Source organism: Lissotriton vulgaris, chromosome 9 (assembly GCF_964263255.1).
Source record: "Lissotriton vulgaris chromosome 9, aLisVul1.2, whole genome shotgun sequence".
In the NCBI taxonomy this organism is placed as follows: Eukaryota; Metazoa; Chordata; class Amphibia; order Caudata; family Salamandridae; genus Lissotriton; species Lissotriton vulgaris.
Genome location: NC_141697.1, coordinates 1,075,743,888 through 1,075,767,308, shown reverse-complemented (window position 1 = coordinate 1,075,767,308; position 23,421 = coordinate 1,075,743,888). Strand labels below are relative to the sequence as shown.

Genomic DNA, 23,421 nt, shown 5'->3' with positions numbered 1-23,421 from the left:
CTCGCAGTCCCGCAGCGGTAGGGGGGCGGTCAGCGGCACACCGGCAGATCCAGCACGCCGCCCGCGGCACACACACAGCCCCAACAGCAGCTCAAACGGAGGTCCCGGTCCAGCGAGGGTCCAGCAGGCACAAGAGCAACAAGTGAGTAGCACCCGCGGAGCGGGTGCTACGAAAAGTTAAAGGGCGTGGTAATCAGGGGGCGTGGCCGCTGCGGGAAGAGGCTGCAGCTGTTAGAATCGCCTCGCAGTCCCGCAGCGGTAGGGGGGCGGTCAGCGGCACACCGGCAGATCCAGCACGCCGCCCGCGGCACACACACAGCCCCAACAGCAGCTCAAACGGAGGTCCCGGTCCAGCGAGGGTCCAGCAGGCACAAGAGCAACAAGTGAGTAGCACCCGCGGAGCGGGTGCTACGAAAAGTTAAAGGGCGTGGTAATCAGGGGGCGTGGCCGCTGCGGGAAGAGGCTGCAGCTGTTAGAATCGCCTCGCAGTCCCGCAGCGGTAGGGGGGCGGTCAGCGGCACACCGGCAGATCCAGCACGCCGCCCGCGGCACACACACAGCCCCAACAGCAGCTCAAACGGAGGTCCCGGTCCAGCGAGGGTCCAGCAGGCACAAGAGCAACAAGTGAGTAGCACCCGCGGAGCGGGTGCTACGAAAAGTTAAAGGGCGTGGTAATCAGGGGGCGTGGCCGCTGCGGGAAGAGGCTGCAGCTGTTAGAATCGCCTCGCAGTCCCGCAGCGGTAGGGGGGCGGTCAGCGGCACACCGGCAGATCCAGCACGCCGCCCGCGGCACACACACAGCCCCAACAGCAGCTCAAACGGAGGTCCCGGTCCAGCGAGGGTCCAGCAGGCACAAGAGCAACAAGTGAGTAGCACCCGCGGAGCGGGTGCTACGAAAAGTTAAAGGGCGTGGTAATCAGGGGGCGTGGCCGCTGCGGGAAGAGGCTGCAGCTGTTAGAATCGCCTCGCAGTCCCGCAGCGGTAGGGGGGCGGTCAGCGGCACACCGGCAGATCCAGCACGCCGCCCGCGGCACACACACAGCCCCAACAGCAGCTCAAACGGAGGTCCCGGTCCAGCGAGGATCCAGCAGGCACAAGAGCAACAAGTGAGTAGCACCCGCGGAGCGGGTGCTACGAAAAGTTAAAGGGCGTGGTAATCAGGGGGCGTGGCCGCTGCGGGAAGAGGCTGCAGCTGTTAGAATCGCCTCGCAGTCCCGCAGCGGTAGGGGGGCGGTCAGCGGCACACCGGCAGATCCAGCACGCCGCCCGCGGCACACACACAGCCCCAACAGCAGCTCAAACGGAGGTCCCGGTCCAGCGAGGGTCCAGCAGGCACAAGAGCAACAAGTGAGTAGCACCCGCGGAGCGGGTGCTACGAAAAGTTAAAGGGCGTGGTAATCAGGGGGCGTGGCCGCTGCGGGAAGAGGCTGCAGCTGTTAGAATCGCCTCGCAGTCCCGCAGCGGTAGGGGGGCGGTCAGCGGCACACCGGCAGATCCAGCACGCCGCCCGCGGCACACACACAGCCCCAACAGCAGCTCAAACGGAGGTCCCGGTCCAGCGAGGGTCCAGCAGGCACAAGAGCAACAAGTGAGTAGCATTTCACATAACGGGAAGTTTTCAGACGTAACAGTGCTTATTTTCTGTATGTGTCCATCTGCTCTAAGCTCACAGTAGAAAAGGTGCTGTGTTTACTGTCTCACACGAGAGCAGCAGCTGGCTGGCTGAGGAGGGGGAGGAGAAATCCAAGGAAGGCTGTGTGCGGGGAGAGGGAGGAGAAGTGCCCTAAAGCAGCCAGATAAACGCTGGAGGATGCAGCTATGTTTTTCTAGTTCGTTGTGGCATCGGGGGCAGACTGCAAGTGACATTTTTGGGTCTGGTTAGGTGGAGCTTCTCGTTCATTCATAGAGGCTAATGGTGTGGTAATAAGAAGGGAAGTTGCAGGAAGGGCTCCGGGTCACGTGACAGGAAGTCCCGGAAGCCCGCATTTCACATACCGGGAAGTTTTCAGACGTAACAGTGCTTATTTTCTGTATGTGTCCATCTGCTCTAAGCTCACGGTAGAAAAGGTGCCGTGTTTACTGTCTCACACGAGAGCAGCAGCTGGCTGGCTGGGGAGGGGGAGGAGAAATCCAAGGAAGGCTGTGTGCGGGGAGAGGGAGGAGAAGTGCCGATAAACAGGCATAGGGGAGGAGAAGCCGCAGAGCGCACGCTGGGCGAAGCCCTTTGATGTGCTGTGAGCGGCCGGGAAACTGAAAGTACGGCCGGCCTGCGGCTGGCCATGAATAATTAGGGGAGGAGAAGCCCTTGCTGGAAACTGAAAGTAGGCCGTGAATGCGCGTGCTTGTTTGCTCACGTGATTCACGTGAACTTCAAGAAAACCGCGGCTGAAAGCCCTTGGTTTGACGAGGATTTTGGCTACTTGAATTCTCGCTCCCTCAATGCGCTTGCGCGCATTGTAGGTCACGAGACCTAAACAGTCAGTGCACCACAAATCAGTGTACCTCACCCTCATGTTGTTATCTCATTGACAGCAATCAGTGGAATAATTCGCCCACCTTCATAACATTATATACCTCTGCCCTGAATATTACGCACTACACTGGATCACTTATGTGAATGTTCACCGTGCTCAGGGCTAAAACGTGAATATGGCTGTCTCAACTTGAGACGATCTAGCTATTCCCACGTGACAGTCAATTTAACCCTGCCATGGGTTGAAAAGAACAAAGTCCCCATGTAGCCGGAGTTTAATGGTCACAGTGACCCTAAGGTGACTCGCTAAAAACGCAGAGAAAGCGTGGTGCTCAAACAATCTTGCTGACTACATGACTCTCTATTCCACTATGCGCCGGACTAAATGGATACCCTTTGGAATTATCCCAGATAGTCTTCCAGGAATGGAAAAAAGAAGGCATGAATCAAATAGTACTGAGAAGCTCACCCAAACAGTGGTCCGGGCTTCAATCTGACAGGGTCCCAGCGAGAGGCAGCTGGACGCTGACATTAACCACTAAAGACAGGAATTCTAGGAAGTGACATTGTCACTATGCGTAACATGCGTGTGAGGAACATGGGAATTGTAGTTTCCTCTGACATACACATCCCCACCTACCGAGTCCCTTTCACTCTGCTGTCATAAAGCGTTCAGCCGAACATAAAACAAACTCTTATGCGGGAATGTGGCAATCATCATAATGGGAAAGTGCAATAGGAGTTCTGGGGCAAAATTCTTATGTCATAGCACCACTCGGCAGTTGGTATTTGCAATCTTGAACCAGGCCTTCCTGATAGCATCTGGGTTTTGCAATCTTGTAATTTTTCTGCAAGGCAGAGAGAAAATGCCGAAAAGCAGGTGGGAGGACTGTGTGAAATAGTCAGGATTGGGTAGTACACTTTCTGCACTCACTGGCTAGTGCACAGTATAAATCTGGCACCTCCACCACCACATCTTCAGAGCATTTAATGGGCCTGGTAAAATTAATTTGAAATGGCAGCTCTGCTGGAAGAAGGTACCTGACTCATGAGTCCTGCTAGTGGAAGATGCATACAATGACTCAAGGACTCATAACTCCTGCTGGCACCCAAGGATTGGAACTACTCTCCAAGGTTCAAGTGACTGACCTCATGTTTTTTGGGTTTCAAGGACACAAAAAGCAGAAGGACTCCTGATCGTAGAAAGGCCCAGCTGACCCCTCAGACCTGGAACTTGCAGAAGATCTAGCTGGAGGGAGACCTGGTGTCTGGAAGTCTGCCCTTAGGAGCTCAGAGCTGCAGGACTGACCACAATGACTTTCGTAGAACTTTAAAAAGTTATGAGCTTGTGAATGTTTTTTCAAAAGGTACATTAAATGATGGCTCCTGATTAGACAATGGACCTGTGTTCTGAACATGTTCCTCGCTGGAGGATGTGGGTGAAAGGGAGGGTGGAGAGGAAAACATTGGGATGTAGGTGTATACGAATATGATTCACCTATGTTCAGACTTTGTATCATTTCTGGGGAAAAATCCACTTGTCTTGTTTGGTGCCATGCAGTGAGTTGTGAAATTAAGACAGGATTTTAATTATATCAGAGCTTTGCTAGTAGCTTTCGGATTATGCAGGGATGATATTATTTTTCATTGGGTGTGTATTATAGCAGGGCTCTGAATATGACAGCTTTCTGAATATGCCAGATTGTATCACAGGATCTACCTTTGGACAGGCATTGTTTATGAATGGGCTCTCTTTAGATCACTTTCTAACTATTATCACAGCTCTTAATATGCATGTACTTTTAACAGTGCTGAAGTTCTGTTTATATCATATAAAATGATAATAATAATAAAATATAACATAAATATCTCAGTTCAGGCTATATCATTGTTCTAATTGTACCATTGCTCCCTCTTATTTTAGTTTCTGATGAAGCATCTTGTGTATTGCTCTGGCAAATTTACTTTTAGACATTTACTCCATTTCACAAAATGTTTCTGTAAATAAACCCAGATTGTACTTGCGATCCGCAGCCTAGGTTGCCAGCTCTTTATCATGGAGACTGCTCACTGTATTACCTTCTCCTGGCTATATCATGTAATTCTTAGACAAGTAATTTTATCCCAGTGTGCCTCTGTGACCTTGTTTGCCATATATGAGAGCCTATACCACAAACTATGTCAGTGACTGGACATTAACATTTTACAACCAGGTGAACTCCGCAGGTCTTGTAAGAGTCAAAATGTTGTGACCCTGAAGATTCTCGAATCTATTTACATGTATAAAAGTTGGTGTTGAACTCCTATAAAGGAGTTACTCGCATGGAGATTTTCGGGTGAGCAAATTTACTCAGAGGGTCTGGAAGTAGGTGTGAAGTGGTAGTTTATGACTGAATTATTCTGAAAGTGTGTGCACACCTACAAGCTTACATGTTTAAGGGTATTCACCAACTCCTATCCTACTCCTTGACACCCAAGAAAGGGCAAATATTTACTCCAGACTAGAGCAGGAGCATGGGCGGCTTCTTAATACGAGCGGAGGGCTGTGCCCCACCACTTTTATCCCTCTATTATTTGTTTAATTAAATAAATGGCTCCTTCCTACTGCAGGAACAATCGTCCAGCATACTTTCTGACCTTTGCTCCGCGCAAGGGTCAGGCAGTCGCAGCAGACAGGCACATCTAGTTACTGCGCATGTGCTGTTCGCAGGTTTTTCAGGGCTGGGGTGACTTCAGCCCTAGTTTGAATCACCAGCCAGAATGTAGTTCCACTCCTCCTGAGTCAAGTATCCCACCCTCACTGACTTACTGCATCTTGGGAGCTTCAGGCTGCGAATCCCAAGAGTGTGTGTCGATCAGCGAGGGTTCACCTTTCCCAGCTCGTCCCAGCATCAGGTGGATCAGCAAGACTCACTGACCCCACCCTACTGTGACGAGTCCAGAAAAGGGAGGCAGTAGTGGATGCAGAGGTTTGTGGCTGTGCTGGAAACAAAAGGGAGCATTTAGGATGGAGAGCAAACGAAGGACAGAGCCGAGTAAAGCTACTGTACGTTCAGCTAAGGTCCGTCCGTACAGCGAGTTTGTCTCCATTCCCTGTGGCGGCTGGTGAATTTTGAAATTGGTGTGGCTAAAAGCAAGTCCCAAACTATGTGAGCTAGTGTGCATGCAAGGGCAACTGTCACCATAGGACTTTATGTGTGGGTATCTCAAAGGATGTAGATTTAGAATTCAGGATAGTACATGTATACGTTTCTATATATACTTACCTGAAGAATATTTAGGCAGGTAATGGCCAGGCCACGATCATTTCTGTAGCACAATATATTTGTGAATGGTAATTGGAAATGACATCCATTTTTCTGTGCCCTGTTATGTCCTTTCTTCCCTTCATGATTCTTCATCTCTCTGTATCCCTCCAGACTCAGTTATCTAATTTAATTTCCTCGTCCTCCATATCCTTTACCCTCTCTCTAGCCTTCACTTCCCTCATTTTATTTAGTTTAATAAAGCAGACCCATAGATATCAGAATACTGTATGAGGAAATAGCTTAACTTTGTTTTCCCAATCGGTATAATTTCCCATTTAGTCCTCATGTTTGTCATTTACATGTCCTCGCTCATCCCTCCCTTAATTTTTCCTTAGAGATTCCACGTTAGCCCATGTGCGCTGTAACTCTTGTATTTTTCTATACATTTCCTCTTATCTAGTCCTATTTCTTTCTGGCTCCCTTCCCTCAGTGTATTAGTTTCTCCTTCGTTTTCTACATCTGTTTATTCCTCCTTAATTATCCTTGTCCTGCTTTTCCTCCATCACTTCCCCTCTCTTCTTCTTGCTGCCTCTTTCTTCAAAGTAATTCCCTTTCTCTCTAACCTTTTCACTCTCCATCCCACTGTCTCTTGGTGAAGATTTTAAAATGGCTCTATGTGAGGCGTAAGTAGCTCATCCGGTCCTGTTTCCTTTGCACTATAATATTCCATTTTTAAATGCAAAACACAAGTACCAAAATTCAAAGGAAAACTAAGAAATTACTTGAACCAGTGACTAGGTACAACTTCGCCAATGTGTTCCTCAGATGTGCCAAACGTCCTTACAGTTATTTTTCTAGCTCCACCCTCACCCTAATGCAACTGGTGCTCATGTAACGCGCCCTGATACCTCGAGACTAGTTTGAGCTTTATAAAACAAAAAAAAGTTACTGTGTTCAACTCCGTCGGTAGTCGAGCACAGCACTCTTGGAGACATTCGGTTCTCTTATAGTTGTATTTGTACAGAAGTAGGCCATCACGCGCACTCTCACCCATAGTTAGATTAAAAAGCTCGTATGCAATGTGTGTAATGTTTCTGGTCACCAAAGAAACCAGGTTTAATAAAAGCAAACACTATTTACCTTGAACTACTCACTGCAGTAAAACAAAGAAATGTGGAAAAAAATGTCTCTTAAATAAACTAATTAAGAGGGCAATGTCCAGCTTTTTTAAATAAACGTTTGTGAAGACTGAAAAAAATGTGGTATTTAACAGATTGTTATATTGCTAACCCAGGCCTAAAGATTTTCATCCAGGCAATTGCTACAGGTGAGGCGGCACATTTGATAAAACTAAAGCTCCTTCAGGTCTGCCTCACATTTACAGCTTTCAAGCCAAAAACTCAAACAAAGAAAGTCAGTGTGTGTGAATTGTAATGCTACCCATGACAACACCTAGCAGGAAGTCAGCTCAACTGATTGAAATTGAACTTTTAGCAAATTACAATCCACCCACAGGATACAAAAAACGCGCAACTGCGCATGGTCCGCCTATCCGACCTTCAGGAATGTCTCCACTATAGACTATATCTTCATCGATGCAGGCCTGGCTAACAAACTTCGCAACTTCACTGTGGACGACAGAGCCGAAAGCGACCATAGGCCCCTTCGTGTCACATTCAACCTGACACGAGAACAGACGGACCCCTACACCGTAATTGGTATGACCACAGGCGAAGAACACCACTCAGTCCTTAAAAGAATAAAATGGTCGACCAATCTCAGCCACAGACTTAATGCATTCGTAGCCAACAGGGTGACAGTACCAAGTCCACAAGACAGAGAATGTATAATACACCTATGGGAAACACTGACCAATGACTTATTGAAGTGCCTGGGCAACACTCACCAATCAAGAAGCGGTCAAAAAAATGTCATCCCAGCCCACCAAAAAACCCACAGTCTTAAGCTGGCTAAGCAGGCACTTAACAAGGCAGTGAGAGCAAAAAAGAAAGGTATCTACTCGTCAGGGGGGCCCCCCATTGCCGTTTTGCGAGCTAAGTACAAAAAGAACATTTGGGATCTGAAAAGAAAACGGACCGAACAGAATTGGCTGACAGTGTTTTCCATAATTAAAGGTAAAGATAATAGCAAGCTCTGGCGCTACATCAACAGCTTGTCATCAGGAGGCGTACACAAGGTTAACAGTGTTGGAGGAAAAGTGTGGGAACAGTATGCAAAGGGGCTGTACACCTGTGAGCCAAAGCGGATGTCTCACTGCTTCACCGGGTGGTCCAAGGCGGCGGCAGCTACCATCAGCTATGAAAGTGCTCCCAACGAAGTATCAAGTCCGACCCGACCTGGAAAATTCTCGGAGGCGGAGATTGCAAAGCACATCAAAGCCATCAGAACCGATGGTGCCCCTGGACCTAACGGGATCCCTGCACAGGTTTTTAAGAAAGATCCTGCATTCTTCGCTTCCAAACTTACTCCTCTTTTGAACCACACATTTGCAACCGCAACCCTGCCATTTTCCTGGAAAGGCTCAATCCTCTTTCCTATTCACAAAAAAGGTGACCACTCTAACCCGGCTAATTACAGACTGATAGATAGCCCTCCTTGACATTGAAGCTAAGGTCTATGCCCACCTTCTACTTAAGGACCTAAACTTGGGTGGATAAAAACGGCATACTCCCGCCCTCACAGACTGGCTTCAGGGCTAACTGTTCTACGCTGGACAACATCCTAGCGCTTTCGTACCTCGCTAAGAAGGCCAACATGCGGAATAAGCTGCCCCTGTTCTGTTGCTTTATTGACTATTCAACGGCCTTCGACCGTGTGAACAGAAGCCGGCTCTGGGCAAAACTAGAGTCTTGGGGGATCCCTAGAGATCTTCTAAAGGCCATAAAAGCACTTTACGAGGGGACCTGGGTTCAGGTGAAACTAAGCGCCACATCTGCAACCACAAGAATTGCCACTAACTTTGGATTAAAGCAGGGGTGTGTGCTGGCCCCCCTGCTTTTCAACTTGTACACTGCAGACATGGGGCACGCCCTGAAAGATGCCAATCTAGCACCGCCCAGACTGGGGAAGCTGGTTCTGGGTACGCTCCAGTACGCAGATGACACAGTAATTATGGACCATACCAGGATAGGCCTCCAAAGAGCCTTAAACAGTCTCGCCACGTATAACAAGGAGAACGAGCTACATATTAATGTGAGCAAGACCAAGATAATAATCTTTTGCAAACATCCACACAAAACAAAAGCTTCATGGTCTCTGGGGGAACATAGAATCACCACGGCCCCATCCTACAACTATCTGGGCACATGGGTATCAGAGAGGGCTACTGCATTCAAACATCTGAAGACGCTTAAACCAAAAATTGACAAAATAATTACATCTCTAAGACGTCTAATGCCACGGCCTGGCCAGTCCCTCTGCAGATCCGATGCTGACAGTACTCAGGGCTAAATTGATCCCCGCCATCACGTACGGCCATATAGCCTATCCAGGGGCTTTTGAGAAAGTGGTCCAAGCGGCACAGGCGAAAGCATACAAGATGGTGCTACAAGCCCCCAAACAGGCACGGAATAATAGGGTGAGACTGGAAATAGGCCTGAAACGTCCTGAACTGGTACTACTGGGGGAGTTGCGAAAATACTACATCAGAGTTCTGAAGTCGCCCAAAAACACCTTGTAGCACTCACTAAAAACCATCTTTGGGGAAGCGGGCTCCCCATGGCAAGCCAAGGTAGAACTAGCCATTGATCTGAAGATCGAGGGGCGGAGTCTGCACTTACACGAAATCCCATATTCCGCCTGGGCAAAAGCTGTCAAGCGCCAAGTCCAGTCTATTTCCTTTGAGCTAGACCTTTCCTCGCTCCGGCCCAACCCGCTAACGTTGGCCTTGGACAAGTCCTACACTCCCGGTAAACCTCAACCATATTTACAAGACTCACTAACAATCGAAGCAAGACAAAAAATTCTGTTTATGCGCCTCTTGGCCCTCAGGATAACGGACTTCAACCCACGTTGGGCACGCTCGGACGGAGCCACTGCCTGCCGACTTTGCAACTATCACAGAGAATCCTGGCTACACTTGCTATGTTGCTGCACTAAGCTGGCCAGTGACCGACAGAGATTGCTACGTCCAGCACTACGCATCTTGGGCCACAGAACTTGTAGAGAGGCCTCGGATTGGTGTTTCTCTGAAACCACAACATGTTTATTAGCCAGGATAGGCAAGTTCATCCATCAAGTTAAAATGGCAAACCAAAGGATACCATCCCGAAGAGCCCTGTGACCCGCCGCCCTAAAGTTGGCAATCCACAGATAACACAGGGAGTCGTCGAAAAGAAAATGGTCCCATCAGTCAGAGGTATCCAACTGGGGCTGACTAAGGGTCCGATGAAGTCCACAGTGCAACTGAGGATGTCGAACTTTTACACGCCTTCCAGACTCTAGTATGCGAGGCCTCATGCTGACTCTAAAAACTTTAATTCTTCTTAATAATGTATAGTACCAGTGAACATAGTCAGTATCGAGACCACGTACCATTGTGGCACCATTGGTCCCTGACCGTTGTAGGTCGAGCAGGGGGGGGTGGGGGGGGGGGGGCATTTTACTGTATTTTACTGTGTTTTATTTGAACCACACTGCATTTTTTATACTGTAATGATTTTAAGTAATCGCACAGTTCATTAATAAACAAACAGTGGTAATGCGAATGGTTCGGAGCAAGCAGAAAAAATAGATTACCGCTCCCAAGCGCTCTATTGCTAATTCGTACCTGTGGGAAGCAAAGGTCACGTACTCAAAAGCAATGCACTTTTCAAGACACGTGCATGCTGGTGCACATGAAACATTAGATAGTGATGCAGAAGCAATTCTGCATTCCACTTTGTGCTGCTGCTCTGAAAACATGAATAAGTTGATGCATTTCAGATGAATTTGCCCACTTTCAGCTCTGTTCTGTTCTCACCCAGAGTCGTCAAACAGAAACAGGTCAATGTTTCAACCCCGTCCACCGTAGGCTCTATACTGAATGGTTGCTAATTTGCCCAGTATAGGCCTACTAGGGCCTCACAACAGGCTGCTCATTATAATTTTTTAGCCTGTCTTTAATTGTGCACTACACTACACATAGGTCCTGAAGAAGTGCCAACCGATTCTTAGCGAACACCCTGGCACAAAACATGTCGACCCCACTTTAGAGACTGCCCGCTTGGAACATAATATTCCCATAGGGCTTCCATTCTTTTTAGCTAGGCAGGATCTACCTCCACCATTAAAACTTTTGAGTATAGAACTGACCCTGACCTATTTTAAATCACTACCTACGTGCACACTACCCACATGGCCCAATACCCGCACACACCCAATGGCTTCCTTAAAAGATCTCCGACAAAGAGCCCCGGAAACGGTGAGCCCGGCGAGCATTGCAGCGCCGGCCCGACGAGGAGCAAGGCCCAATGATGAAGCATGACACCTTTCGGGGTGTGTGAGGGCAACATGACAAAAGCTTTGTCTTTTCCCCTTTTCACCTCAAACCCCCTTTAGGAACTGCATCCCCTGTTTTTGCTTCAGATATCAATAGACACCAAGCAGGATTACTTTTTTTTTTGAGACCTTAATTTGACCCTGTTAGAGCTGATTAGGACTCCTCAAAGGCGGCATATCTCTAGTGAAAAGGTGATACTCCTTATCCATGCAGCCAGAATCGGGGTCCCTAATAATGGAGATCGATCATCACAAATGGTTGGGATGGGAGTTGGTTGGCAGTTGAAACAGGCCTCGAACAAATGGATCTCAGGCGTACGAAAGGCAATAATAACTTACTGTGTGCGTTGTGTACTGGGGACGCGGAAATATCCGCTACACACACTCCGGTACTGTTGGCACAAATGTGGACACCAACTGAGTTTGCAAGTCCCGTACTTCCCAGATCGTACCTTATGGATAATCCATTACTTAGCGAAGGTAGCCTGAGAACACTAGATACTACATTGCACACATAATGATATTCAGTTGTGGCCTCAGTGTTGCTCAATTCTTTACAAATAATGCAGTGGTGGTGGCCATTCATGTGATATGGCGAAGCTGGTACACATGAACCTCTGAAATGTGAAGCTTTAGGTACATTACTTGCACATATGATACAACTAAATGCAGTGACCTCCATTTTTAGGGCTCTAGCCCACACTTTTTACCACAATTTAGCCACACTTAGAATGAAATGGGAACAACAATTTGGAGGAGGGCGGGTGGATATATAAGGTAACAAATGGGCACGGACCTTGGAGTGCGCTAAAGCAGTCAATAGAGTCCCTCCTTGTTTTAAGTACACACAGCTGAATTACCTTCACTATACTTACTTGTCCCCAGCACGCATTGCCACGATATACCCGAATGTAGCTTCGAGGTTCCCCAGATGCCCCACGGTTTATGCAAACTTCATCCAGATGGTATTGCATTGTGCACAAATACAGCCATTTTGGTCGCTGTTGCTTGATGCAATTCATGACTTTACAGAGCGGCGACTAGATATGCACATGGCAAAATGTCTTTTGGAACCTCTCACTAGCCCCAAACAAACTAACCAGATTTATTGATTTGTCTTTACTGATTGGTAAACACACTATTGCAATACAGTGAAAGGCTTCAACAGCCCCCACAACTCAGAAAATGGCTGTGGGATCTACTTAAATGGATAGCTCCTGAAATCAGAGTACTGGCCCTCTTACGACAGCAAAGACAGGAGGGTTTGATGATAACGGAATGGAAGGCCATACTCCTGGCAACATAGACTAAGTAGGATGAGATGCCCCCATGTTACATGACGCTCCCCTCATACTATACTTGTTGCATGCATCACTGCCTTTGTATGACTGGATAAGGATTACTGCACAGTATGGTCGCCTTAAGGATATGTTTTGGTTTTACCAAGAGTGTAGAGCATTTGAGAGCTTGAATAGGACTACAGAGCTCGGTCCGGATATAAATATGTTTGAAGAATCATCAATGCACAGATCTCTGTGGTGGCTGATATTAACTTCAACGCTGTGTTGTGGTCTGGTTTATTGGTTCATTTCTGTATTTCTTTCTATTAATGCTCCATATCTCATTACTGAATATTGTGAGGATCAATATTGTGAGCATCAATGCTTCTGGTGTACTAGATATGTTGGCACAAAACCTGAAACACTTAGAGAATAATGCTCCTCATGTGTCACAAGGGCACAGAGGGAATCTCTGGTAGGAGTACGTCCTCCCGGAGTAAATTCTTAGGGCCAGATGTAGGAAGGCAAATACCGGTCAGTAACGGCCGATTTCGACCGTTACCGACCGGTATTTGGAGTTTGGGATGTAGGGGCATGTTAAAATACAGATTCGGTAATTTTACCTTTTGACATGTAGGTAGCACTGTAATCAGTGCTACAGGGGTTTAAGAATTCGTTATTTACCACCAACTAGAAGTTGGTGGTAAATAATGAAAACCCTTTAAAAAGCAATTTTTTTCCTTTTAAAACAGTGCCATGTTGCACCCATGCTCAATTGAGGGGTGCAACAAGGTGTCAAAGTGACACCCTGCCAGCCTTCTATGTTCCCCCAATTACCGAATCGGTATTTACCGATTCGGTAATTGACATTCATTCCTATGGGCCTCCAGGAATGCTCGCCTTATTCTGAGGCTTCCTAGAAGATCTTCCTCTAAGGCAGCACTCCAGGCCCTGCACTGGCTTCCTGTTAGGAGCAGGGTGGAATTCAAAGCCCTTGTCACGTGTCATCGCATCCTGGGTGGCAAAGCCCCTGCCCCGCTACAGAGCTTGGTCACCAGGTATAAGCCCACAAGGACTCTGCGCTCCTCCTGTACGGGTCTTCTGAAAATTCCAAAAATTAGGAAGGCGCGTATGGGGGGAAGGTCGTTCAGATATCTGGTAGCGAAGCAGTGGAATGACCTTCTGTCAGATTTACGCTTGGAGTCATCAGAACTCATGTTTAGAACAAAACTTAAGACTCACTTATTCAGACGGTAGACGGTTGTGCTGGCTGCTTGGACTGCTTACCCCACTTTTCATAGCGCGGGGACACGCCTGTAGGCATACACCAGGCGCTTTATAAATTCCCCTAATAATAAAAATAATAATAATTACCGAATCGGTAAATACCCATTCGGTAATCAAATCAGTAAAATGACCTACATCCCGATTGCCAGTTCTTAAATACCAAGTCGGTATGATTCGGTATTTAAGAATCGGTAATCTGGGATTACCTACATCGGGCCCTAAGTCACACAAAGTACCCCACAGTTAATGAGATAATGAAAAATAAATAAACCCTTGTTAAAAATAGGAAGATGATTACTGAAGCATCCTAGTTATTACCCACCGGGTTGTGGGAAAGGAAAGAATTCCTCTGTTTTAATTACCGTCACACACCCTAGTGGTGTCATGCTTCATCATCGGGTCACCCTGACTCCTAAAGGTCAGGGTGGGCTTGACCGTATTTCATGGAGCTCTTAGAAGATGTGGCCAGGGGGTCTTAAACTGCAACGCTGTGATGTGGTCTAGTTTATTGGTTCATTTCTGTATTTCTTTCTATTAACGCTCCATATCTCCTTAGTGAATATTGTGAGCATCAATGCTTCTGGTGTAGTAGATATGTTAACTGTCACGAATGATCTTGCATTGAACATGTAAATATCACCTTTATGATTATGAAAATTCATTAAAGAGCTATTAAAAATATAATTAATTATGGGGGGAAGCACAACTACAGCACAGTAGGCTTTTTACAAGATACACTGTAGCTTTCCAGCAGGGATAGATAACCCACTTTTGCACTGTTGGTGTATTTTCTTCCTGCTACTTTTTTATGAATCACTCTGAAGTTGATGTTTACTTCCAATTTCTGAAAACGAACCTTCCTACGGATTCGTTTTACTTTCAAGCCATAACTCTCCATTGTTGCTGAAGTTTCCCTGAGACTGCAAGTCACCACATAACATAAACATGTTTGATCTTTTCCCAGGTTTTTGATAAAATGCTGCGCGGTGGCTCAGACTGGTCAGGCACTGCCGCAGTCTGTGATCTACTTCACTTCTCCTAGAGCCAAGAAATGCCGGGCCAAGAACAAACTGGATTTTCTAAATCCTGAAATTTACATTGAAGCTTATGAACACAGAGCTCTTAGGTGAGTACTATATCCATCGATGTTAATAGTTCTTTTTCCGGGTTCCATATGAAGTTGAGGAGAATTATGAAATGTTCTGTCTTAGCATTCAACTACTTGGAACTGGTTGGTAGATTTGAAAATAGGCTGCAGTATAACAGTTGTCTTTTTCCCATTATTTTAAACATGTGCTTGACATACCTTGTATGGTGATGTGTATGTTGATATATACACAGTAGGATTCATGGTGCCAATGATGCTCCATCTAAAATCACATCAAATGAGAAGTTGAGAAGGACCACAGCAGAGGCTGAAACTATGTCTTGCAGGGCAACTATGTCACTATGTCTTGCAGGGCAACAAAGTGGCCGCTAGAAGGGAGCTCCGAAGATCGAGCTCCAAGAATCAAGGAACAATTCACCGCCGCTAACGAGCACTGCGTTCTGCCCTCCATCCTACCCGTGGCATGAAGCTGGATTACTCACAAACATCCAGAGCCTCCAGAACAGGACAAACCTGAATGACGCGGAGCATCGCCGCCTCTCTCACTGTCCGCCAACTGCTGCTTCCGTGTAGAACGGCACCTCCCTGTCCTCCTTCGATCAAAGGCCACCTCGCCCAGAACGGCTGGAGCCTCCGAGCCGACACCGGACACAGACGACAACTCACCCAGACCCACAGACGGAACTGCAATGAGATCGCGGAGTGAGGAAATCGTAGGACGCAATCGAATCCTGTATCGCCTGACCCTAACATGGCAGACAGCTCGGCGGTTTCCCACGAACGTAAGAAAAACTGGGTCATACCGAAGCTCTCCAGAAGGTTACGTGCCTGCCCACAAGCCAGGGGACTGGTTCCCTCCCCTATCCTCTTGCTGGACCGAATCCTTTCTGCTTTCACCCCCTCTCCCCACGCCGCCTGGCTCAGCAATGGCGGTCTAAACATCACGGCCAACCGGTAATGCTATGCCCCGAAGCACTCGGGGGCCACCTGAAGTGAGCCCGGGGTGGAAATCGACCTGGCTCGAACCGGAGCTCTGCCTCTAGCCCTCGACTTCACTGAAATAGCCAGGATCGAAAACCGGAGAGCCTGTACGGATCCCCCTATCCCTCCTGACTCCAAAATGGAGTTCCACACATCACGGTGTCCAAAATTTCTTGACATATAGACCCGAGGGCAGCCTGAACTGAGCGTGGGGGGGTGGCATTCCCCCTGACACGAACCTGGGCTCTCTCTCGCTCCCTCTGGCCTCCCGCTCGAAAAGCCACAACTGAAACCGGAGCCCCTGCCCGGTTCACCTCGTTGTGCCTGGCTTCAAAATGGCGGAATTCTACAGAAAATTCTGACTTGGGAGCAGCCTGAAGTGAACGTTGGGGGGGGAGCAACGCCCCAACATGATCCCGGGCTCTCTCTCCCGCCTTCTGGCCTCCTACTGGTAAGGTAACAATTTCCAAACAGGAGCCCCTGCCCGGATCATCCCGTCCCGCCTGACCTCATAATGGCGGAAAGCTAGAGACAACTAGACGAGTCACTCTGTCCCGAACGATCAAGAGGGGCACTCTGAACATTAGCTCATGGGAGCTTCGCCTAGAACAAGAACCCAGACGGCCTCCTGCCCCGGACATCTCTACAAATTTCATACTGGCAGTCTCTGAGCACCCTGCTCAAATCCCCCCTGTTCCTCCTGATCTCATAATGGCGGTCAACCGTGACAACTCCCCATGAAACTCTAGGGGACTAGCAGTCGGTGCCCACATTGAAACCTACGCAAGGGAGCATCGGCTGCTGAACCAAACGAGGCGCAGGTGAGTCACTCCCTGGGTAAAATCCGGGTGACAACCTCCTGCCCCTGGCTCCCCTACTAGATGCTATCAGAGTAATCCGGACCTCCTCCCTTTGTCAAGGCCCTCTCCTCCCATGCTGAATTGGTCTCATAAAGAGCACCAGCCTCAGTGACTACGCATCATCTGCGTAGAGACCGCATCCCCGCGTCATAGCTCCCTTCCGACTCTTCTCCTCCCTCCAACACACTACAGTTACTGATAGATCGGTTTCCCTTAAACCCGTTGGGAAGCTCCCCCGCCTCGACCACTAGGTTAGTAGTAGAACTCCCATAAAGTAATCATCCTCACTGACACCCAACCATAATGCCTCCACTCACGTCATCCCCCCCCCCCCCACCCCCTCTCCTCACCCTACATTAGGCGACATGGTCCAAACTCCTTCTCATTGTCTCTCCCCTCTAACCTCGCACCTTAGTCAAAAAAATCCCTTAAACATAAACTGATCAGGCAATTCTCAGAGTCCCTCTTTGCCGACATCTATCACTCTGCCGTGAAAGGTCAAGTGAAAATGGACCTCATCTTTCATACAGCCAGACCTGGCTTTTGGATCTCCAACTTTAGAGCAAAACACCAAATCATCAAAACCACCAACACGCCCCACAGCTGTAAACTTTCATTCTACCCCCCTAATCACCTGCCACGCCACGGAACCACTTCGATGACCATATACTCCAACGGCACCGTCTTGATCCAAGCCAACAGCGACAATCTTGAAGCCTTTGATCTCCTCTTCCCCTCTCTTCATTCCAACCCCACCTGTTCATCACCCCCCTCCCACATGACCCTCTCCCAACTGGGCAACCAGCCCCCCCATGCCCAGTTCACCCCCCGCATCCCCAGCCACCTACACCCAACCCCAAACCCTCCCCTCTCCCTACAGCTCCAGTTCACCCCCCGCATCCGCAGCCTCCGACGCTCTACCCCAAACCCTACCCACTCCTTGCAGTTCCAAGGTCTTAGCCAAGTCCCCTAGTTTAGACTTTCCGTCAGCTCTTCCCCCTAGGCTTAACATCCCTCGATCTCCCCCAGACTATCACAATACTTCCCCCGAGGCGCCCATCCCTCAGCCTCGACCTTTCTTCAAGACCAAACGACCACCACACCTGGTTCCCCCACACCCAACACAGCCTAACATGCCCCAGCCTACTCAGACGAGCACAATACTTCCTCCATGGCTCCCAACCTCAAGTCTCAACCCGTCTCCAACTCCAAATGACCACCACACCCAACCCCTCCACACCATTCGACCCACTCTAGCACCCTATCGGGTAACATAATAAACACCTAAAGACAACCCTTCTCCACCAAATCGACAACAGGCTGCAGTGACCCCATCCAGAAGCAAGCCCCCCCCCCCACACTCAAGATGTGACGGACTGTCATCTCGTCCGTATCGAAAATCAAGTCGCTTTTATAATACAGGGACTGAATCTCATCCTATCCAACCTCTTGATGCTTCACAATCCCCCTTAACTCCCACCCCTCTCCCACCGTTCTTCACCCCACACGTCCTAGCCACACAAAACCCCCGCCCCCTAGTCAGACACGCTGCCCCTCCCCGCACCAGGCCACGAGACCAAGCAGAACCGCTGAAGCCATGTCCCCAGAGGAAGCATTCGAGCTGGCCTCCTCATACACCATCCCTAGCGCCGAACAATCTACAATCCAGGTAATCACCGGCTTCAGAAGCGATCAATTCCTCCCGAAACCCCCTAGACCACCCCCCTTATACACCACCCCTAGCGACAAACATTCTACAATCCAGGTAATCACCGGCTTCAGAAACTATCAAATCCTACCGAAACCCCCCAGACCACCACCCTTACTCATCAACATCCCCATTGATCCCAATATAGGAAGGCCCAACACAAACTGCATGCTCATCAATTGCAGATCAGCCGCGAAACATGCCATAGAGCTGGCAGAAACCATTCTCTGCCATGACATAGACATAGCCCTCGTCACCCAAACCTGGCTAAACGACTGTTCGACCCCCATTCTGGATTTTCTCGTACCCCCAGGCTACTCTATCATCAACAAGGATAGGAAGGACCAAATAGGTGGTGGGGTGGCAATTATTCACAACAATAACATATCGATCTCTGAAATAGAGTCCATTAACCACAACTCCTTTGAATGTCTAACCACCAACATCAGTACCGCCCAAAACACTGTACTACACTGTAACCTCCTGTACCATCCACCAGGCAACACCACCTCGTTCACGGAGCACCTGTCAGACCTGATAGCCCACTGCTCCCTCCGAAGCACTAACAACATAAACTTAGGCGACCTCAATCTCCACTGGAATGATGAGAAGAGTGTTCCAGTACAAACACTGAATGACCTATTACACTCCAACAAGCTTACCCAACACTGCTCAGAAGAAGCCCACAACAAAGGTGCAATCCTGGACGCCATCATCGCCCAACAGGACGCAGTCACTATTGACCACATCCTTCCAGTCGACTGGTCCGATCATTACCTAATCCTTTTCCACCTATCGCAACCGATCATGTATCAGCCCTCCACCAGAGACCCCCCTAAGTGGTCTAGGAACCTATCGCAGATCAGCACTGCTGACCTAGAAGAAAAAATATCCTCCCTCCTTCCCATTTCTCAGGACGGCCTCTCTACTGCTGAACTCACAGCACACTACAACACAACGATGTCCTCCATCTTAGACCAACTCGCCCCTGTAAAACTGAAAAACACCAGAAACTCCCCTCAAGAACATGGTTTAACAAGGACATCAGCGAAGAAAGAAGGCAACTCAGAGCCTCAGAACGGCTCTGGAGAAAGAACCCCTCCTTCAGCCACTGCGAAAAGCTCAAATCAGCAAGAAGAAAGTACAAAAACCATATCATTAAAGAAAAAACAAACTTCTTCTATACTGCGCTCGATAAGGCAAAAAACAGACCAAGAGAACTATTTGACATCATTAAAAAACAAACCTTCAAACCATCGAATTCCCTCGTCCAGCCCCCTAAAGCCTTATGCGATAACTTCGTCAACTTTTTTAACAACAAAATCGACAAGATCAAACTTTCCCTTGACATTAACCCACATCCTCCAGGCAACAACCTCACAACAATCTAATCCACCTCAAGCAGGCGACCCACACTTACCTGGTCCGCCTTCGACCCGTCACGGAAACTGAGATTCTCAACTTAATCGTCTTGTCGAAACCCTCATGCCATAACTTGGACCCTCTACCATCCCAATTGGCCAAAGATCTGAAATTCGCCCTCGCTCCACTCTTGTGCGAAATCATAAACCGCTCCTTAAAAACGGGTTACATACCCGACTGCCTCAAGGTCGGACATGTAAATCCTCTCTTGAAAAAAACAGGCCTTGACTCAAACGACCTGAATAACTTCGGACCAGTCTCCAATCTTCCCTTCTTGGCCAAAATTCTGGAAAAATGCGTTCTCCACCAACTGAACAAACAGATTGACACTATCAACCTGCTAGATCAGCATCAATCAGGTTTTAGAAATGGCTATAGCACCGAAACTGCAATCCTTAACATTGTCGATGACATCCGTCACTCCCATGACTCAGACCATTGCTGCCTACTCATCCTCCTTGGCGTGTCAGCAGCATTGGACATGGTTGATCATAGTCTTCTCATCAAGGCCCTCAAAGAGAGAGTTGGTACAGAAGAACAGGTTCTGCAATGGTTCTCATCCTTCTTCCAGAATCGCTCTCAGAGTCAAAATCAAATCATTCACTTCTGACCTCCCCGTGAAAAGAGGCGTCCCCCAAGGTTCCGTTCTCTCGCCGCATTTGTTCAACATTTACATGTTACCCCTCGCTTCCATTCTGAATAAAGCCAACATCCCCTTCCACCTATACACAGATGACACCCAGATATACCTGGAATACTCCTCCCTCAACGACATTCTAAGACTCAATAATACTCTCAAAAAAGTCCAAGAGTGGTTATCATTGAAACACCTGAAACTTAATCAAGGTAAAACAGAAATCCTCCTCATCTCCAACAAGGAACAAAACCCGCAATTGACAGAGTGGCTGAAAGCCATTGATACTCTCAACGCAAATCCCACTCTGACTAACTCTGTAAAATCACTGGGAATCACCCTGGACCACAAATTATCCATGGCGAACCACATCAAAAACTCTGTCAAGAGAGCCTTCTTCAATCTGAAGCTACTCAACAAAGTCAAACCCTACATTCCACCTGCGGATCTCAAACAGCCACCCAATCTCTTGTGTTATCCAGACTGAACTACGGGAACGCAATCCTCTCTGGTACCCTTCTCTCCCGCCTTGTACCCCGAAAAACCACCATCAATACAGCGGCCAGAATAACCTGAGGAGTAAAAAAATGTGACCACATTTCTCCCGCACTCAGAGATCAAAAATGGCTCCCAGTGGAAATGCAGGCCAGCTTCAGAACGGCCTGCCTGACACACAAAGCCCTGCACACAAGGAAAACCGAATACCTAGCCTCGAAACTCAAGAAAGCCGGTCAAACTAGAAGTCTCAGAAGTTCAATCTCCCTCCTTCTCATCCCCCTGAAAACACGCAAACAGAAAATGGCAAATCGCTCCTTTGCAGGGAATGCTCCAAAAATCTGGAACACCATCCCTGTGGACATCAGAACTATTCCCTCCTTTCTAAAGCCACCTAAAAGACCTTTACCTCAACCGTGCCTTCCCCGAAAACAATTACGTAACTTTCAAGCTCTAACTTTTCAGCCTCCAGACCGCACGCACCTGCAACCAACCTCCAACCTCTCCCCCCCCCCCCCCCCCCCTTCCTCCCCATCACATGGGGTCGGCAACGCTACGTGAAGCTCTCAGGATACTACTTTGCCCTCATCGCCTCTGGTCTATCTGAGCGCTTTTTTATGCGTATTTTATCTGTGGACTTGTTGAACGCTCATCTTTGTGTGTATTGTACTCGTTATCTGACATACATATGCTGTTGTGAAGCGCTCCGATACCCTCAGGTATGGCCAGCACTATAGAAAACTCCTAAAATAAATAAAATGTAGAAGAAAGACAGCAACTGAGGGTCTACCTAGAAAAATAGGAGACAGTGAACACATTTCTGGACAGTGTTGGACGGAGGGTCGTTCTCTTACTCTTTATTAAGTACTATTACATTGTAATAGTAATTAACCTTGTCGAACTTACAAAACTTTTTACTATGCGAGGTTAATTTGTAGCCATGCATTCTAAAACACTTAAAGCCTGATGCTTTCAGCATGTGGTGCTGCTATAGTTTTGTGGATATTCATAGCCTTCAGGGGTCCCCTTGTCAAGTGTCAGACTCTCTAAGTCCTGATTTTTTACCCACATCACATTGTACTTGAAAAATTGCTGTTAACAATGTATATATGAGCTAAAAAAGCTCAACAGTAAAGGGGTATAGTACAAAAAACCAGTATTGTTTAACCATGCCACACATTAAAATGGAGCACATTGCAGCTATAAATTGTTGTTTTGCTGCTTTCGTATGTGAAAAGTCTTGTGCCATGTGTTAGACTTGGCCTTTTCTGCAAGGTCATCCCCAGACATTTTGTCTCCGCCGTTCCTGTATTCTGAACCAGTTTTTGTTGGCTTTTAGGACTCTGAGCACTTTCCCACTGCTAACCAGTGCTTAAGTGCTTGTGCACTTAAAACTTGGTAGAAGTGGCTTACACCCAACCAAGGAAAATGACCAGGCCAGTGCTAGTCATGAAGTAAGCTCTACTACTCTCATTGCATTGCCATGTTGCCTGTGGGGCACTCTAAATTAGCAAGGAGCAGTTTAGTGGGAGCGGCGGGAGGAGGGGCATGCAGTTGAGGGGCACTTTACATTTTATGAGTGCTCGCAACAACACCTGAAGAGTTTCTGGACGTGAGAAGGAGGAGATGAGTCCATACTGGTGGCAGCAGACGAGCCACTAGGCATGAGCAGAAATTAGATGCTCCGACTTTCAGAGAAGCAGAAAGTTAATTAAGTTTTGAAACAACTTTGTATTTGCCAAAAATAAAAAAAAACGTATAAACCTGGTCCTTCATTACTGCTGCTAGTGTCTTATGGACTGGCAACAGCAAGAATCAAAGGAAAAGAACAACTGTGCGTTATTTATTTATTTATTTATTTTTAATATTTGTAAAGCGCATCATTTACCCTTGGGCGTCTTGGCGCCACTAGTGCATCTGGGCAAAATCGACACACCTGTGAAATAACGTAGGATGGTCCCAATCTATAAAGAATAGCACTGCAGTCCAATGCTAGAAGGTTGGTCATCTAAACAAGGTAATGGCTGACTTAGGCTTCTGTCTGTATATTATGTTGTGTGTGTGCTGCCATGAAATTTGTGAAACAGCTAATGCCAAGTATGGCTAGACCTAAAAATGGTACATGAATGTATAAAACAAAGTCCACGTTAGTTAAAAGGGAACATTGTTGTCTAAAACAAGAATCTTTATATGGTTTAATGAGGTTTATTCGGTGTATGCACACCTTTAATTTCACAGCAAGATGCAGTGAACCAAACAAATTCCATTTCATTCTCATTCCTTCACTCGTAATAGAGTTGGCATATTTGATGTTAAGTGATAACAAAGCCAAAGTTAAACAGAAAGGCTCTGTTCCAGGCAAGTTCACCAAAAGTTATAGGTACTGGGATGCCAATGAGATCAATCATTGCAGTTGTGCATTCTCC

At 47.7% G+C, this 23,421-nt stretch overlaps 1 protein-coding gene across 1 annotated transcript in view; it reads left to right on the top strand.

Moving 5' to 3' along the window:
• ACOX2 (acyl-CoA oxidase 2) overlaps positions 1 to 23,421 on the top strand; it is a 223,853-nt gene that overhangs the window by 161,143 nt on the left and 39,289 nt on the right. The window contains exon 10 of the mRNA XM_086939062.1: positions 14,752 to 14,913. Coding sequence (XP_086795188.1) covers positions 14,752 to 14,913 — 162 coding nt within the window. The remainder of the gene's footprint in view (positions 1 to 14,751; positions 14,914 to 23,421) is intronic.